Source organism: Centroberyx affinis, unplaced genomic scaffold (genome assembly GCF_046629955.1).
Source record: "Centroberyx affinis isolate AG114_WGS23_722 - 3 ecotype Tasmania unplaced genomic scaffold, CSIRO-AGI_Caff_v1 ptg004188l_1, whole genome shotgun sequence".
Taxonomy (NCBI): Eukaryota; Metazoa; Chordata; class Actinopteri; order Beryciformes; family Berycidae; genus Centroberyx; species Centroberyx affinis.
In genome coordinates, this window is record NW_027281940.1 from 45321 (window position 1) to 64583 (window position 19263).

At 42.0% G+C, this 19263-nt stretch overlaps 1 protein-coding gene across 2 annotated transcripts; it reads left to right on the forward strand.

Annotated features, from left to right (window-relative positions):
- The first annotated feature begins 253 nt into the window (after positions 1-253).
- Positions 254-18923, forward strand: gspt1 (G1 to S phase transition 1). Of its 2 annotated transcripts, XM_071542798.1 has the most exons (15): positions 254-631; positions 946-990; positions 3126-3238; positions 3284-3392; positions 3512-3545; positions 4390-4467; positions 5300-5480; positions 7352-7506; positions 9309-9449; positions 12438-12531; positions 14489-14569; positions 15627-15800; positions 16362-16451; positions 16587-16755; positions 18164-18923. In XM_071542798.1, exons 1-15 carry the CDS (start codon positions 436-438, stop codon positions 18214-18216), a joined length of 1713 nt encoding a protein of 570 aa, XP_071398899.1. In that variant the 5' UTR covers positions 254-435; the 3' UTR covers positions 18217-18923. The 2 variants fall into 2 exon arrangements, with proteins under 2 accessions (XP_071398899.1, XP_071398898.1); XM_071542797.1 differs by having other exon boundaries at positions 3126-3392.
- Positions 18924-19263: the final 340 nt, after the last annotated feature.

The following is a 19263-nucleotide window of genomic DNA, read 5'->3' on the forward strand; positions in this document are numbered from 1 at the left end:
TATACTTTGTTGTGTTTGCTGTAAGTGTATGGGATGGTAGAGTAAATAAAAAACAAGAAATATGGTGTTCAATGATTAAACAGTTTATCCACTGGTGAGAGGGTGAGATATCTCAACTTATCTGCAGAGAGAGAGAGAGAGAGAGAGAGAGAGAGAGAGAGAGAGAGAGATGTAGTGACAGCAGGCTGGTAATGTCAGCAGACGCCGGGCGGCCCCTAGCGGTCACTTCAGGAACTACAGCGGCTGTACACCGCCTCGCGTCGGCCACTGGACCCATATGCTTCCCAAAACAAGGCGTAACAAAGCGATGGGAACTTCACCAGACGTGCTGCTGAGAGTCTAAATACACTCGCAACCAAGCACGTTTTAACGGACCCGCAGACCCCGCTGCCTTTCCCGGCGCTGGAAAGCTTGTCAACTCCGGAAAAAGCAGCGATGGACCCGAGAGACACAGCCCCGGATTCGTGGGAGCTGGAGGAGGATGCCGAGGCCCCGGCTGCCGCGGCGGGGCTCCAGACCGCCTTCGCCGCCCTCAACGTCAACGCCAAGCCGTTTGTCCCCAACGTTAACGCCCCGGTGTTTGTACCGAGCTTTCTTCAGAGCAGTGCCGTGGAAATCCCGGCTCCAGGCGGTAGGTTCACGCTCGGCTGGACTAATAAAGGCACGAGCTAAGACAGCTGGAAGTTAGCTGAACTTGCTAGCTTGCTAATCCAGCTAGCCTTCCTGCCTGCAACTCGCAGTCAGTGGCCAGTCAGTAGCTGCTGTAATGGCATTTCCAGTAGTCAACAAGTCGACTCAGTGTTGTTAATGTTGTGTAACTGGGAGTCCTAATACTGCAGCCGAATTATAGGGCAGTGGCATTCATAATGAAATAAAAAAATGCAACACCCTCTGTGTAATAAATATTTATGAAAGTTTGAAATTCTTTCTTTTTTCTCCCAAAAGGTGTTTCTGATCCAGTTGCCAGTATGGAGGTGGCAGAAACAGTCGGTATGGAACCACAGTGCTGTGTTTGTGCTGCATGTTTATGTTATTCACTTACAAATCTGCCAGCCAGGCTGCTTATTATCCCAGGACAGGTGTGGCACTCTTTTGTCACATGTAGGCCAAACTGTCAAGTGGTGCAAGCAGGGCCGAAAACCTCAAACCAAACTCCATGCAAATTATCAGAGATATGATGCTTAACTTTTGATTCAGCTTTACTCCTGCCTCCCATATTTATTACTTATACTTATACTTACATTATTTCAGGCCATTCTGGATGTTATGAAGCCATATTTGGAGTGCTGACATTGGTAAACCCACGTGCATCTCTATGTCTAGGCCTATAATATGATGCAACCTCACTTGTCCATGCCCAAAATAGACACCCCATTGGCACACACGCACACGGTGAAAGATATCAAGCGCTGCATGTCCAGTACCCCAAGCCCAAGGCTTAGGCCTGATGTTTGTCACAGCGTTTTGACTGTGTTTGATTGCTGTGGAGAAATACTGTCATATCAGTCTGTGCTGACTAGGTTTTATTTGCTGGAGTCAGGTTCGTTTACATTTTGGCAGGAGCTGGAACGCTGTGCACCTCTGCTCAGGTTACTGAGTAGTTACAGAACTGATTTTCTTTTCTTTTTTTTCCCCCTGAGAGGCCGGGTCCTGTAACGAAAAAAGAGAAAGAGGAACAAAATGAAAAGATCAGATCTAGTGACTGTAAAAGAGAATGAACGATAGTCTGAGTGGCATAGAGAGGCTGTTGTCGGCCACTTCTTATCAAGTGTACATTTTCAGTATGAAATTTCTATTGTATCTCCAAGTGATAGATGTTCATGGAGACCCTTGTTCTTAATACCTGCCCTTTTCCTCGATTAAGCCGCTCTTCAAATTGCTCTGAACATTTCTGAAACACACACATGATGATTACCGTGAGATTGGACTCTCAGACTAAGTCGAGGCATGAGTGGCTTCCTGACTTTCCATCAGCTCTGTTTCTCCCAGGCTGATTATAAATGACAGTGGTTGAGAAGAAAACAGGCTTTGTGCATGACCGCTGGGCTGCATAATTTCATAGTTACGGCGACGCAAGGCTTATTTGTGTGTTGCCATGGGAAGGTGCTTTCTTCAGCACTCAGCAGTTTTCACTGTCTGGGTACTGTTTATGTTTTTTCACAGTTTGATTCATTTGCTTAGTAAAACATTGCCTTGATAGTGTTATGACTGAACAGCAGAAGAAGATGAACTGCAGGCCAGCACATAGAGAAGCATTACACTTCTTTTATAGTTTGTTTACAAAGGCAAATTAATGAAACTATGTGTCACCCTCAAGGCTTTGTATGACACGTGTAATACAGTCACACCAGTTATAGTAGCTGCTACATCCCAGAGTTTAACTACTATTTTCACTATTTTACCAGCCAACTAGATTTTTAAGAATAGAAGAGAATCTCAAAATGAGAAAAGATCAAAGATTATGAGCACTATTCGGTAACAGAAATGTCAGAAAGCAATGGGTACTACAAGAATATATTTAAAAAAAATTAAGTAGCATTTATTTCACGTTGGCAATTTGAAAACTTTTATAACTGGCTGATAGGTTTCGGTTTGAATGAGCCTTTGTCAGGGTGTGGTCAAGGCAGGAGCAGGTCCAGATGATGGTTGGTTTCCAGCTGTTTCCAAAAATGTATCAGGATTAATTGTGCGTTCATGTGCCGGTGGGAAAGTCCAACATCCAGGACTTCCAAGTCGGCTGCTAAACAGCGTTGCATTCATGTGCTGTTTTGTTGGAAAATCAAACCCGGAAGACAAATAATAAACAAACCCGGGTGTCCTGCAGCTATACAAGCTAATTAGACGAACTTCATTCAAACAAATGTTGGGTTAGTCTGGCAAACTATGTCTTTTCTTACTGTTGACTGACAAAACGTTATTTTTTGCCTTGATGAGAAGGTTATTTGTTGTGTCATAACTCAGAAACTCGGGTAGCAAAATTTTCTCTGTCTTTCCGACTTAACCGTCTGACTTTGGAAGGCGTTCATGTGAAATTTCCAAGTAGGAAATTTGTTTTAGCACAGCTCTGGAAGCAGACTAGCAGGTCTACAGTTGCAGTAAATGTGTAATATGGCAAATCGTTCCAGCTCCGGTGGAGAACGGAGGCACAGAGGCAGACATGACCACAGAAGAAGAGACGTGGGAGCAGAAGGAGGAGCCGGGAGGAGGCGGAGGAGGCGGCGGGCAGGAGGCCCCGGGGGCGGGAGGAGCCTGCGAGGAGGGCGCCCAGACGAAGGAGGATGAGGAGATGATGGAGGAGGAAGAGGAGGAGATGCCCATGCCCAAAGTGGCCCCGGCCCAGCCCGACGCCCCCAAGAAGGAGCACGTCAACGTGGTCTTCATCGGTCATGTGGGTGCGTCTCATTTGACAAGAGTTTCTCTGTGATTCCTTTGTTCCTTTTTTTATCCAAGGAAGACTGCAGCAACTTGTATTCATTTTATGTTTTTATTTTTTTACTCGCTGCCTTTTTAGATGCTGGCAAATCAACTATTGGAGGACAGATCATGTGAGTGATCAGTTCTTCATATCTTTTTGATCATCATATGTGTGCTGATCACAGTGCAACAGGTTGCCTCTAGCACAACAGTATTTTTTTCAAACAAAGCCATGAAGAACATGGGATAGTGGCACTACAAAAATCCAGAAAACAGCATGACTTGGTCTTGGCTTACCATTTTATTTTAATTTCGGCTTCATTGGGCAAACACATTTCAGCATAAAGCCAAAATAAAACAATGATAAACTAAGACCAGGTCTTGCTGTTTTCTGGATTTTTGGAGCGCCACTATCCTCATGTCCCACTAATATAATTGGAGAGTGGTTTGTGTGTTTGTGTATTTGTGTGTCCCACCATGGAAGAGAGGAGAGGAGGAGACGAAGGACAGGAGAGGAGAAGAGGAATGGAGGAGAGGAGACAAGGAGTGGAGAGGAGACGAGGAGAGAGGAGAGAGGAGAGGGGAGAGGAGATGAGGAGATGAGGAGAGAGGAGAGGGACGAGGAGAGGGGAGAGGAGAGGGGAGAGGAGAGGAGAGAGGAGAGGAGACAAGGAGAGGAGTGAAGTGGAGGAGAGAGGAGAGGAGACGAAACAAGGAGAGGAGAGAAGGAGAGAGGAGAAGAGACAAGGAGAGGAGAGGAGGAGGTTATAAATTCTAGTTTTAATAATAGCAGAGCAACTAAAAGGGTTAAAGAGGAAGCGCACCTGCTGTACATTTCAAGTATTTTTCCGACTTCACTTTAGGCCGAGTTTTCATCAATGCACACGTAAAGCCGTAGATCATCAAACAAATATAACATCACCCACATGCCTTCAATACAACCCTTTCAGATGTTTCTTGTCTTTTCTGTGCCAGGTACTTAACTGGAATGGTGGAGAAAAGAACCCTGGAAAAATACGAAAGAGAAGCGAAAGAAAAGAACAGAGAGACATGGTGAGAAAGGCTTGTGTTGATACCGGGCTTCAGCCTTGTGGAGCTGGAAAGGAACTGTCCTCCACAACGTCTGATGGCTGATGTGTTCCTTTCTTTGCTTTCCTCTTATTCTTTATTCACTGTGTTGTGTCTGACACCAGCATTTTTCTTTTAAACATTTGGTTCATTTACTCCACGTTGAGCATTAATCTGTGTGAATGGATTAGCTCAGAATCTGTTGATGAAAGCCTTTAAACGTTATATTTGCGCTTCTATGACATTTCGGTGTTTGACGTGTTTATTACCGAGTCGTTCAGCCAGTTAATCACCAAGGAATTGGATGTGAATTATTAAAGCGAGATATCAAAAGGCCTTTGATTACGACGAGCGTGTTTGTCACTCGTGTGTTTTTTTTAAGCACTTGTAACTAGGGCTGAACAATAAATCGAAATTTTATCGAAATCGCAATATGGCCTACTGCAATTTTCGAATCGCTGGAGGCGCAATATTTGTTAAAGGTGAAATGTGTGTCAAAATACCATTTTATATTACATATTGTGGTGCTGCAGAGATGTCCTGGCCTACACATCATATTCTACAGACTTAAGAAAACATCTTTGTTTGGTACAGATCCCCGCAAAAATCACACCATAATCATTTTAATACATTTTTCAGTGAAATTGAGAATAATGATGTAAAAATTCTCATTCCCTCTAATATCGCAAATCATATCGCAATAGGCAATATTAGTCAAAATCATCGCAATTAGATATTTTTTCAAAATCGTTCAGCCCTACTTGTAACACTTGTTTTTGTCAGTCAACATGGCCGCCTGTGTGTGCCTGTGCCGCAGGTACCTGTCATGGGCTCTGGACACGAACCAGGAGGAGAGAGACAAGGGGAAGACGGTGGAGGTCGGGAGAGCGTACTTCGAGACGGAGAAGAAACACTTCACCATCCTGGACGCCCCCGGACACAAGAGCTTCGTCCCCAACATGATTGGCGGGGCGTCACAAGCTGACCTGGCAGTCCTGGTGAGACAGACAGACAGACAGACAGACGCACACAAACACACAAACACACACACACACACACACACAATGCACTGTCGCTGTGCGTTGTCTCGATTTACCATTCTTTGTAGGATGCCCTTTGTACAACCTGCCAGTCGCTGCCATAGTTAATAGCAAGTGCGGCTCGCTGAAATGTTGGCAGCCGCCGCGTTTGTTCAGTGACCGACACAAAAGACAGACGCACATAAAGGTGTGATAGCGGCTGACAGCTGACATGCAGCGGCGTACGCTCCACTCCCAGAGGCTATTTCAACACAGGCACTGACATGAAAGAGACAACGCTACATAGTAAAAATGTTGGACAGGAGTGAGTGATAGTGGTGGGTTGTAGCAGTAGAGGTGGTTTCTACTGGATGAGCCAGAGAGGCTGGAGGTTAGGGTTAGGCAAAAGTGTAAATGACATAATGTGATGTAAGGTGGACAGTCTTTGGATGATCTTTAGCCATGTGGACATACTGTATTTACATTCTGCAGACTTGAGCCCGTTGCACGCTGCCCATACAACTCCCAACACACACAAACATCACAGTTGTTTGGACTTGTATCGTCTGATGTTCAATCTGTGTTCGGAGTTGTTTGACAAAAATGTCAGAGCGTCCTCCGTTTCCATAGCAACAGATAAGTTAACCAATCAGCACGTTATCAGTAGTGCATTAACTAGCTACATTAACTAGCTAGTTGCTGGCGAAAATGGCAGCCATTTGGACTCTGGAAAGGGAGGAGAGGCCCGAAATTATATAATGTATTTAAACATTTCTGTAATAGGCATACACATCTACATCAACATCTGCATTTCTACAAATCCATTGTAAAAAACAAAGAAATAAACAAAAAAAAATAGCCTAATATAACTTAGTAAACCTAGCCTCTGTTTGGGAATGTTTGGGCAGTGTGTTTTTGACAGTAAGCTAAATTCCACTCTTGGATATTTTCACTGTATCATCAGTCTGTGATGTTCACTGCACTCCAGGAGTTATTTTGTGATCAACTGTTGTATTTTACCGTTTTTGTTGGACCCGTTTTCCCTCAACCTGCAAAATAATGTCTTGAAAAGTTTTTTTTAAAAAGAAATTGCACAAACAAGTTAAGAAAAGTATGGAAAAATATTGCTGTACTGTCCTGATACACATAAGACTGCACATTTACTGTGGTTTAGGCCCCTGCCATCTCACATATTCTGATATTTGTTGCTGTGAAGAATAATCATATGTAGAGTGATATGGCAGGTGCAATTAGTTGGGACAAGATGACTATCGGAGTTAGAGCTGCAACGATTAATCAATTAGTTGTCAACTATTAAATTAATCGCCAACTATTTTGATAATGGATTAATCGGTTTGAGTAATTTTTTAAGAAAAAATAAGTCAAAATTCTCTGATTCCAGCTTCGTAAATGTGAATATTTTCTGGTTTCTTTACTCCTCTATGACAGTAAACTGAATATCTTTGGGTTGTGGACAAAACAAGAGATTTGAGGACGTCATCTTGGGCTTTGGGAAACACTGATCCACATTTTTCACCATTTTCTGACATTTTATAGACCAAACAACTAATCGATTAATCAAGAAAATAATCGACAGATTAATCGACAATGAAAATAATCGTTAGTTGCAGCCCTAATCTGAGTTAAATTATACCAAACACCAACCAAAATCTTCATGTCAAGAAATTAAGGTCTGGAAAAAGTGCTGATTTTGACATTGAATTTGTATAGGAACTCTGTGATAAGCTGACCAAAATATAAACAACACCACAGCCGTAAAAGGTGCTTTTAGCTGTAAATCAGTGGCAGTAACATTGACTTTCCGCCTGTCTCCTCTTGGCTCACACCAGGTGATTTCAGCCAGGAAGGGGGAGTTTGAGACGGGCTTTGAGAAGGGAGGGCAGACGCGGGAACACGCCATGCTGGCTAAGACAGCAGGAGTCAAACATCTCATTGTCCTGGTCAACAAGATGGACGACCCCACTGTCAACTGGAGCCTTGAAAGGTGAACCGAGCAGAACACGGGAGCCTGGGCAAACACAGATTGGACACATAATAATCTTTATTTATAGAGCACTTTTCAAAATCCACGTTACAAAGTGCTTTACAAAGGCAGCAAAATAAAACAAGACAAGTCATAAAATCATCAGGTTTTAAAAGAAAACAGATAAAAACAATTTGGTGTATAAAAACCAATACAGTGTAGGAAAAGATAGGAGAAGAAAACATTTTTTTAAAGGAAATAAAAGACAGTTCAAAGGAAATTAAAACTCAAGTAAAATCAGGAAAGGCTCTCCGGTAAAAGTATGTTTTAAGAAGGGACTTAAAAGAGATCACTGACTCAGCCGACCTGATTTCCTCGGGCAGATCGTTCCAGAGCCTCGGGGCCCTGACTGCAAACGCTCTGTCCCCTTTAGTTAGTTTCAGCCTGGACTCTGGAACAGACAAAAGACCTCTGCTCTGCCCGAGGATCTCAAAGTACGTACCGGCACGTACGGTACTAAGAGGTCAGAGATATAGCAGGGAGAGAGGCCATGAAGTAAAACTCAGTAAAACTCTTAAAATCTATTCTAAAACATACTGGGAGCCAGTGTAAAGAGGCTAAAACAGGAGTGATGTGATTCTGGTTAAAAGCCTGGCAGCTGAGTTCTGTACAGTCTGGAGTCGATCAATAGATTTTTGGTTCAGGCGAGTAAAAAGGCTGTTGCAGTAATCCAGGCGTGATGAGATGAAGGCGTGTAAAATGGTCTCTGTACACATCAGTTTCAGTTTTTTCCCCTTGGTCTTAACTCGTCAGGTCCAGACATGAAGCTTTTGTCTCTGTTTTCTCTTTTCTTTACCCAAATATTTGACACTCCTTTTGAGGCTTTTGAATCGAATGAGTCATTGAATTTGTATTGATGACAGCGGTGCAGGGACATCCTGACAATTCATGTAGTGACTAGGGTTAGACCGATATATTGGTTTGCTGATATAAGATGAAATACGATATCTCAGAGTTTGACAAAACCTGGGAGAACGATGCATCTCACCTACAGCTGGGGGATAATTCAATATTATCGTTTATCGTCTTTCAGTGGAATCATGATGTGCTGATTTTCGGATATCATGACACACAATTCTGCTGTCTAAACTGATGATAAGCAAAATATATCTAAAAACTCTGGAAAAAATGAGGTATGAAACATTTTAATAAGTCATATTGTGATATATAAAAAGATACTTATCATTATCGTGATATTGTTTTCAACCAAATAGGCCAGTTTGTGTTTACGATTGCTTTGTTAAATGACCAATGTCCTTATTGGATATTACTCTAAACAAAACCACGCTCTCTTTCATTGATCTCATTAAAATGTTAACAACAAATCCTTTTCTTCTTCAGTTCCCTCGTCACCTTGTGTAGGCAAGGCAAGGCAAGGCAGCTTTATTTGTATAGCACATTTCATACACTGAGGCAATTCAAAGTGCTTTACAGAGTAATAAAAAATACAGTAAAAGATTTACTATTTAAAAAGTGCAAAAGTACAGACAAGAGATACAAAAGATAAAAGACTTAAAAAGTGAACTAGTGCAGTTCAAATCAAGTGAAATAGAAAGATAAAAGAACACAACAAATATTCCCACTTTTAGATGCACATTGTGAGTGAACCCAAATGTTTTTCTTTAATTTTCTTATGCCCTGTCCTTCCTGATTCTACTCTTGATCTGATATTTACGTCACTGATATTTACGTAAAATGAAAGATGTTATGTATTTTATATTTTTTCCGGTAAATGAGCCCATCCTTTCGTTTCTGTCCCGCAGGTATGAGGAGTGTAAGGAGAAGCTGGTGCCATTTCTGAAGAAGGTGGGCTTCAACCCCAAGAAGGACATCCACTTCATGCCTTGCTCCGGACTCACAGGGGCCAACCTCAAGGACCCTGTGACCGAGTGCCCCTGGTACACGTAAGTCTCCAGGCTCTGTGAGTGGGTTTCTACTGAGGCTGGTACCGAATGTATGGCATGCTGAGTATAGAATATAGAAAATCTCAGAATCAATACTTATCAAAACATATACAGCTCTGGAAAAAAATTAAGAGACCACTGCAAAATTATCAGTTTCTCTGGTTTTACTATTTATAGGTATGTGTTTGAGTAAAATGAACATGAACATGAACATTGAAAATGAACATTTGTCCCAAATTCCAAATGAAAATATTGTCATTTAGAGCGTTTATTTGCAGAAAATGACAACTGGTCAAAATAACAAAAAAAGATGCAGTGTTTTCAGACCTCAAATAATGCAAAGAAAACAAGTTCATATTCATTTTTAAACAACACAATACTAACCCTAACCCTAACCCTTTACTTTTGGGCGTCCTGGTGGCTCATTGGGCTAAGGTGCATACCATGTAAATGTGATGTCCTGGGTTTTTTTTTTGTTTGTTTGTTTGTTTTAAGATTATGTTTTTTTTAGGGCATTTTTGCCTTTCATTAGATAGTTCAAAGTTGAGAGAGACAGGAAAGATTGGGAAACAGAGGGGGATGACGTGTGACAAAGGTCCTGGGCCAGACTCCTTGTGTCATGCCACACTAATAAATATAATAGGTTTCTTATCTAGTCGTAAATAGAAACCTGGGAGTGCTGATCATGGCTACCTAAGCAGCTTTTGAAAACCTGTTTGAAGCTCAGCACTCTCTCGCTGTGAGTTGAAACATTTTTGACCGAGCGGTGGAGGTTAAAAATGTTTCTGTTGGCAGAACAAAGAACCTGAGGCTACATTTATAAAACATTGCATACGCACAAATCGGGGATTGAAAGATGTGTACACCACTTTCCACACAAAAATTGGGATTTATAACTTCAACTTCAACTTTATTATTATCCCGAAGGAAATTTGGTCCGCAGCGGGCATCGAAACACATCAGGTTACATAAAAAACATAAAAAACATCGACAACAACAAACATCAGAAATATAGAACACAGAAATTCACGGAATAAACCAACAGCTCAAGTAAAAAAAACGAAGACACTCCTACCACACTGAACCAGAAACTGAAAAACTGAAAAACCCAAAATGCCAAACCTGACATAAGAAGGTGCCTGCCCCTTTGGAAACTTTGACGTATTCGTACTCACGTTTTGGACACGCTGAGAAATGGAGACTCCGATGGCAAAGCAGTGAAATAAAGTAAAATGTTCTAATGACATTTCACTTAGTTTTTTTATGCTCTCTATCAAATTACACAGACTTCTTATCATATCCCAGAGGGACAGAATTATTTATTTGTTGCGTGTCCAAATTAATTGCGACATATTCAAGGTGTTAAGCAATTGGACCGACGGCCACAGGGTTGTGAAAGGCGATGATGTTGCTTCATGATGATATGCCGAATCACAAAATGAGAACGAATGAGAATGAAAACACGTCAAGTCTGTTATTTTATTTATTTATTTATTTATTTTGGGAGACAAATCCAATGTTGGATGCGTGGTTAGGTTCACTCTCCAAAAACAAAAGGCACATTTAGGACATTTAGGAAACCTGGGTCACCCGCAGCAGTGTCACCTTCCTCTAATGCCGTGTGGGTGTCACCCACTTTTTTCCGGCACAGTGCCACTTACTAGTGTTTCCCCCCCATTAGAGCCGATCCGTCCGTCAGGGAGAGAGAGCTCCGGTGTCGCCTTGGCCCCGCCGGCGCCACCGACGCTCTGCCCGTGTGCAGCGGGGAGCTTCTTGGCGGCGACCTTTCTATCGGACTGTTTCTGTTTTTTTATTTCCGGCTCGGCATCAACTGCTGCTGTGACACTTTGTTTTTTTCATTTGGTGGTACCTGAGCTAAATCCACCAAACAAACAATACCGCTCACATCTCGCCTTCCCTCACAAGCACTCTTTAACTCTTTAACTCTCTCTCAGAATAGACTGACAAGCATATTTATGAAGGGTGTTTCATTAACCATTTATTCCCAACTGTGGTTAATGGGGTGGGATGTGAGACTCGTTCACATGCACAAAACTACAAGTTGATTGGGACTTATAAAGGGAAACTTGTATGCACTTTTCCTCTTTTGTACGTATGTAACCATTTAGTATGGATCTACACACAGTTCAGCTCATTTCAGGGTAACAAATAACTTTTTTTTTCAGAGGGCATTTTTTGCCCCATTGATCTGATTTTCTCTGGGGCATATTTGTCCTTGTTCCGGGGCAATCCTATTGAACTATGAAAGAATACATTTGCGCTGCACATTAGCAAATAAATTATCAATTTGTTCCACTAACATTTGTTTTCATCTCTGCCCACTGCTGGAAGTTGGCAGCAAGCCTTACATAAGAGGATGGAGCCGTTTTCCCCCTCTGTGTCCCCAACTGATCCATTTTTCACCCCCTGATTGTTTTATTTATTTATTTATTTTTTTACGATATTGGTTGTTTTATTTTTTGTTGACGCAGTGGTTTGTGGAAGGTCGGCGTTTTCTTCTACTGCTGGCTGTGTGGTGTCAAAATATTCTGCTGCTTCAGACTGCTTACTCAGTGGATTTCTGATTTGAAAAAAAAAACAAAATCTCTCCCAAAATGCACTGGAAAAGAAAACAACAGTCATAGACGCCATGAATGTCCTATGGTGGCCCACGTGGGACAGTAGTTGCATTCATGCATGGATATTTGACAGCTTAACAAATATGACGCGAACAGGGTTAAATGCAAAACAGGGTACTCCCAGTTCCCAAATTAGGGGCCCAGTTCCCAAATTAGGGGTCCTTGATATGAAAAAGGTTGAGAATCACTGAGCTAGAACATTTGAATTGTATTTTTAAACAGTTTAAATTTGAAATGTCTTTGTGTCAACACTGTTTGTCTCTTGCTGCAGATATTAGAAGTCTATATTTATCGATTTCCTCTCTGCTAATCACTGTGGCTGACAGTCTTCTTCTTTGTTCTTTACCAGAGGGTTGCCATTTATTCCCCACCTGGACAGTTTGCCAAACTTCACCAGATTCAGCGACGGACCAGTCAGACTACCTATTGTAGACAAGTACAAGGTGAGCAGCTGGAGGGATTTGATTCTCTTCCACAAGGCGAAGGGAAAGCAGAGAACTGGGGCGAGCTCGTCTTCTCCACCAGACGCTCCTCGGCGGATGAGTAGGCGTGAAACTTTCAGCAAAACTTATTTCGGTCTGTTTGGCCAAAAAAATGAATGCAGCTTTTCCAGTTTTTCATTCTCCTTCGCCTTGGGTGTCCTTCCAAGAATTCACACACACACACTGCAGCCTGCGCACAGTCATTTGTCTCGAGGATAATTCGGCTTCTTGGCACTGGTCTTGGTGTAGGTTTTGGAAGCAGCACGACACAGAAGTGTCGATGGAATCGAGTTATTTCTGAGCTTTCTCAGTCGTTCCTACATAAATCATCGGCTCCTCTTTCCTCTGCAGCCTTTCCCCTCCATCCTCCTCTCTTTCTGTTGATTTGTTTCCTCATGTTATAGACTCCTCTCTTCCTGTGATTGCATAAGAGCCTTATGCAGAGGCTGTGAGCCTAAGTAGTCCTAACTAAGCCTGGTGTTCTTCTGCTGTAATGGGATTATGGTTCAGTTAACTGGAAGCTGGATACTGCTGTTCAGCCAGCCAAGTCCCCCGTACCGCATGCAGCAGGGCCACACAGTTGTGGCTAAAACAGTAATCCTGCTTATTTGGCTTGGTATTGGGATCACAATTATCAAATAATATTATTATCAGCCACGATCATTACCCCGTGTTCACACTGCGAGCAACTTTGGGCGGTGTGAGAAGCTCCGATTGCATCTATGTTGTGCTCTCATGCAGCTATGAAGCAGCCACAAACAGGGAAATCGTGTATTTATCACTGCTTTGGTATTGACTTTCATAACATCACATCGTTTTGAGTTAACACCGCTAACTAGCAGGCGCTAATTCAGAGTTTACCGTCGAACCCATCGATATGATGCAGCAGCCGCTCTCTGTTTTTGAGATGTTTATTCCTGCAGTCTTAGAGAACTGGGAAGCTTCGAATGGCTGTAAACAACTTCTTGCCTATGTTGCACTTGCCAGTTGGAACTATTGTCCCTGAAACAACATCGGGAGGGAAACGAGGAAGCATGGAAATCTGGCTGTTGCTCGCCGCTGACCGCATAAAGATCATCTGTGGCCAACTTTCCTCGGCCGACAGGCTCGCTGACACGTTGCTCGCAGTGTGAACGCGGGGTTCGTCTCGATGATTTAGGGGGAACAAGATTATTTTATTTTAGTTTTTGCATTTTATCTCAACATCTTGGTTATTTTCATCTGCAGCAGCATTCTAAATGAAATTAAACAAAATGGTTTAATATTGGCAAATTCTACTGTTATTAATGGTGGAGACCAAAATGCCAATATACAGTTACACATGATGAATTGTGTAGCCCGTACACTCAGCTGCACTGTTTTCCAGAGTGCATTAGGTAATGGGCGCTGCATTAGGCCCTGTAATGTCATATATACACATCAGACCGACTATGATCCACACTCAAGAAACAGGCTGCATGTTCCTTCTATACATTATTTCTTTACATTGATCATGACAGTGTTACAGGTATAGTCTTCTGCTCTCCCCTGAATTAATAAAAAAATGTAAAAAACAAAAAAAAAAAGGAATATGCAGCCTTTTTGTGCTTAGTTTAGTTTAAAATAGTCTAGATGCAAAATGTGCAATAAAATGTTCCTCTAATCACTGGGAACCACTAAACACATCATTAACTGTGATTAATAATTGTAATCACACTATCCAGCTAAATGATCAAGATGATCATTTTTGCCAGAATCATGCAACCCGACCCTTTAAGTACCTAAGTGGCACTCAACAGAATTAGAAAGGTGCTTGAACACACTTACAGAGTCACGCTGATTTTGACGTTAAATTGCTCTGATCCTTCTCAACGTGTGTGTGTGTGTGTGTGTATGTGTGTGTGTGTGTGTGTGTGTGTGTGTGTGTGTGTGTTTGCAGGACATGGGCACGGTGATCCTTGGGAAGCTGGAGTCCGGATCCATCAGTAAAGCCCAGCAGCTGGTCATGATGCCAAACAGGGTGAGATCTCCTCACATGGGACCAGTTAACCATTTACTGGAAATAACCTGAAGGCCTCATTCTTGTATCACTTGTACTGCAGCCTAGACAGTAAGAGAGACTGTTCTGTAGCCAAAAACGTCACAGGTTCAATTCCCACACCAGCCAAGCGTCCCTGAGCAAGACACTGAACCCTAACTCCTTGTAATTTGTAAGTTTCCCTCGAGAAGAGCGTCAGCTAAATGCATAAAATGTAAAAAGTTTCATTTGCATTACAGCAAAAACGTGTTCATTTATGTTAAAACACTTACTAATGGCTGTGGCTTTCCCTGTACATCATCTCAGAGCCTCTTTACACCTGATTTTAACACGTCTTGGGTGATCAGACTGTAATTGGATAACGCTAAACCACTTAAAAATACAGAGACATTAAGACAGGTTGAGGACGGGTTGAAATCCAATCGCCCAAACCGGCTCCGGAGGTAGCGAGGGACGCATTTGGCCTCATTAGCGTAAATGCAATGTATTGCCAATCCACATTTACACTACCAGTCAAACGTTTGGACACACCTGATTGAATGTTCTATGTTTTTCATTCTCTTAAAGCCATTTTGATCTAAAGGCCTCTGCTTAAATGCTTGAAATTTGTTTCTTAGACAAATATAAATAGTGAAGTTGATCCTATGTATGAATTTCTTTCCAAAGCGTTTGCCTTTCCATCAAGGCAAAGGGCGGCTACTTTAATGAATCTAAAATGTAAGATAGTTTTGATTTGTTTAACAATTTTTGGTCACTGCATAATTCCATTTGTGTTATTTCATAGTTTTGATGTCTTTACTATTATTCTAAAATGTGGAAAATAGTAAAAATAAAGAAAAATGTGAGTAATGCAAATGGAAATAAATAAAGCAGGCAGTAACATATTGACAAAATGGATTGGAGTGTGTATACCAGAGACCAGGTGTAAATAATCCAGCTACATTAGATCTAGACACAATCTGGATACGGGGGCCTCAGTCATTTTATGAGTCTTATACTGGTAAAGGGGAAGTTAGACCTGCTTTCTGCCGTGTTGCAGCACACAGTGGAGGTGTTGAGCCTGCTGAGCGACGACGTGGAGACGGACGATGCGACTCCCGGAGAGAACCTGAAGCTGAGGCTGAAGGGCATCGAGGAAGAGGAGATCCTCCCCGGCTTCATCCTCTGCAACGCCGACAACCTCTGCCACTCGGGCCGCACCTTCGACGCACAGGTAAAGACCAAAGAACGTCGCTGGCGGGGGAGAATTTGAGCGTCTCTCTTCAGCTGGAAGGTTCAGGAACCACAGCCTACATTAAACTGACTGAAATTCTTGTTTATCCCATTTGATGCTAACAGATAAAACTCTCCACCACATGCTCCCACTTCTTCTTCTGTTCTTTCCATTGTTCATTTTTATGTGTTTCTGTTGTTGTTTATTGTGAGGATGAACTGTGTTTTATGCCCAGCTACAAAGCAAATTTCCCATATGGGACAATAATAATCGTTAACCTGCACATAGTGATAGAGTGCTGAACAAAACACTCGTACGCTTTAACTTTTACACTCATCTGGCAAGTGCTGGTAAACTGAATGAGAAGCCCCTTTGTCCCTCTACAGTATTTGCCAAAATATACTTATGTCACTATGTGATGTTAATATGTTCCTGCATCAAAATCTCCAACACATACTGTATATATGTATGACTCTCTGCAAATCAAGTGATTCTAATTTCTGATTTTGATTTTCTATTAACTTTCTATATTGTTCATTTGCTGATATTCTTTCATTTCAGATCGTCATCATTGAGCACAAATCAATCATTTGCCCTGGTTACAATGCAGTCCTTCACATCCACACCTGCATTGAAGAAGTGCAAATCACAGTAAGTCACTACTCTACTTTCCAAACTTTTTGCTCGAACCTTTTTACAGTACTGGACTGTATGTTTCAGTCAGTAGTTTTTGCTCACCGCCCGGCCTGACTGGACTTTAATCAAACTGTTTGGTCCCGCCCGCAGGCCTTAATCTGTCTGGTGGACAAGAAGACGGGGGAGAAGAGCAAAACTCGACCACGCTTCGTTAAGCAGGACCAGGTCTGCATCGCCAGGCTGCGGGCCGCGGGAACCATCTGCCTCGAAACCTTCAAAGACTTCCCTCAGATGGGCCGATTCACACTGCGAGATGAAGGTAAGGTCACTCTGTGTGTGTGTGTGTGTATTAGGGTAGGACGAATATATATTGGCTATTGGCGATTGGCTGAGTCCATCGCCGGTTGATTTTTTTGGGCGATTTTTGTCATTTTAATTTGCTAATTTAATGGTCTAATTTAATGGTAAATAATTAACCTGTGAAGCGCAATTCAAAGCATACGCGAATAGGAACTGGCAGTTGGAGTTGGGCCATATTTTGCACGTTCTTGTTGCACTGATTTCCCACAAGTCTTTCACAAAACAGGGCAGTGAGTGACTAAATGACAATTAAGCCTCTTTAGTGGTTGCTGTCCGATCGATCGGTGCTGAAAAGCAACGTCAATTCATAAATCATATTTGAGAACCAGACCAAAAGCTGTATGTGCAGTTGTGCACCCTGATCTTTTAATAGCATAATATGTTATCCCCACCGGTTTGTTCATTTGGAGGCTGCAAGCGGAGGGAGGCTCCTTCATCTGATGCCATCCGACTCTTTTTCAAATAGTGTGAGACAGCTGTTCAGCTGTGCTCAGCAGGATGGTGCATTCACAAATGCTCGTGCAATCTTTTGCCGGCACTACTCGTTTGCAAAGACGGCAAATTACTTAATTTAGGTCTTTGACTTGCCAGTTTCGTCCGGTTTAAAACCAAAATAATCTCAAATAGGGGATTTTGTATTCTTTTTGGCAACAAGCTCTTCCACGATTGTTCGCTGAAGATGGGGAGTGGGGGACTGCCCCGCCCCCTGCTCACGCTGCACACACACCTGCGCGAATATATCGGCAATCGCCGGTTGATGGGCTGACGGTGGCCGGTTGGAAAATTTTAACATATCACCCAACCCTAGTGTGTATGTATGAGAGAGAGAGAGAGAGAGTGAGGGAGTGAGAGAGAGAGAAAGACGAGTTTTTGAGTTTGAAGATTTGGATGGTTCCATATATATTTACATATGTGCAGTGCAGACTTCAGGTCACAATGAAAAATGACTTTTTCACCATGTTAGCTAATTTTCCATGCCATAATATAGACCTCTTTAACAATAAATGCCTAAACATTTGCAGATTTTTTAATTTTCTTGTATTTTTATATCAAAATACCATATACATACCATATCTTTAGTGGTTACCTCATCATGTACCAGTATGCATAAATAAAAATTCCAATAAAACAAAATCCCATCAAATACAACTGCCTTTCTCTCCCTAACTGATATCCCATTGGTTTACACTTTTAAATGAATTTCCCGCCCCAATTTTCGGTTTCAAGGAAGCAAGACGCTCTCAAAATGCCGTTTCATTGTGGCTTTGAGACCTAAACGCTTAAATAATGAAAATAGCAGAAGTCTTGAATTGAACATTTCATCCCTCACTCCTCCTCTTCCTCCTCCTCTCCTCTTCCTCCTCCAGGTAAAACCATCGCCATCGGCAAAGTGCTGAAGCTGGTGCCAGAAAAGGACTAAAGCGGCAGCGGAAGCATGCATGGAGATCTTCCACTTTTTAACCAGAGGAGAACGCTGCTAGAGCCCGACCCAAACAGCTACTCTCTCTTTACACACAACTATGCTGAAGAGGAGGAGGAGGAGGAGGAGGAGGAGGAGGAAGAAGAAGAACAAGGAGAATAAATCAAGTCAAATGAAGAAAACAAGACTGAATCAGTTCCTACGATGAACAATATTAAATGAGAGGCAAAGTCCAGTGTGTCAGCTTTCTCATATTGAGAGCTCAGCTATGCCGCTAATGTAGCTTCCCGTCCCCCTTCTCTCCTCCCCCGGCCGGCCGCCACACCACATTGGTTTCTGGAACGGAGATGGATGCAGTGTTACCGAGTTTTGGGGGGGAAAAATACAAACAAACAAACAAATACACAAAGGTTTCATATCGTGTTAAAGACCAGAGTTAGCCTGTGATTATTATTTGCAAAGTATATCAGCCTTTTAAGAATGATATTGAGAGTTTAATGGATATTTTATTTGGTTTTAAGGATTGCTGTACCAAATTTTTTTTAGTTTGGTCTCTGTCCACATATTTGAGATGGTTTAATTGGATTGACCTCACATGCGACTTCTGATGAACCAAGGACACACACACACACACACACACACAAACACACACACACACACACACAGTCACACACACACACACACACACACACTACTGTTACATAATCTAAGCTGAAAATAAAAGATCAAAATGAAGCGTAAAATGTGTTTTTTGGTTTCTTGAGAAAGGATGAAAAGATGCTTTATCCCTTACATACAAAACACGCCATACTTTTTTTTTTTTTTTTTTGAGTTCCAAAAAGATGCAGGCAATTCAATTCAATTCAAATTTATTTGTATAGCACCATCTCATACAAAAACAGTTCAAAGTGTTTTACATAAAAACAGAATAAAACAGCAGAAATGTGCAAATAAACAGAAACATCCATGCATACATACACATAAAAACACATATAGCCTGCATACACACATACAAACAAACATAATGTACAAATACAGTGTGTTCAT

Excerpts from the sequence above, each read along its gene's own strand:
- gspt1 (XM_071542797.1), top strand. The coding sequence starts at position 436 with ATGGACCCGAGAGACACAGCCCCGGATTCGTGGGAGCTGGAGGAGGAT. Across the intron at positions 12,532-14,488 it reads CTATTGTAGACAAGTACAAG|GACATGGGCACGGTGATCCT; the intron begins GTGAGCAGCTGG and ends GTGTGTTTGCAG. Across the intron at positions 15,801-16,361 it reads GCCGCACCTTCGACGCACAG|ATCGTCATCATTGAGCACAA; the intron begins GTAAAGACCAAA and ends CTTTCATTTCAG.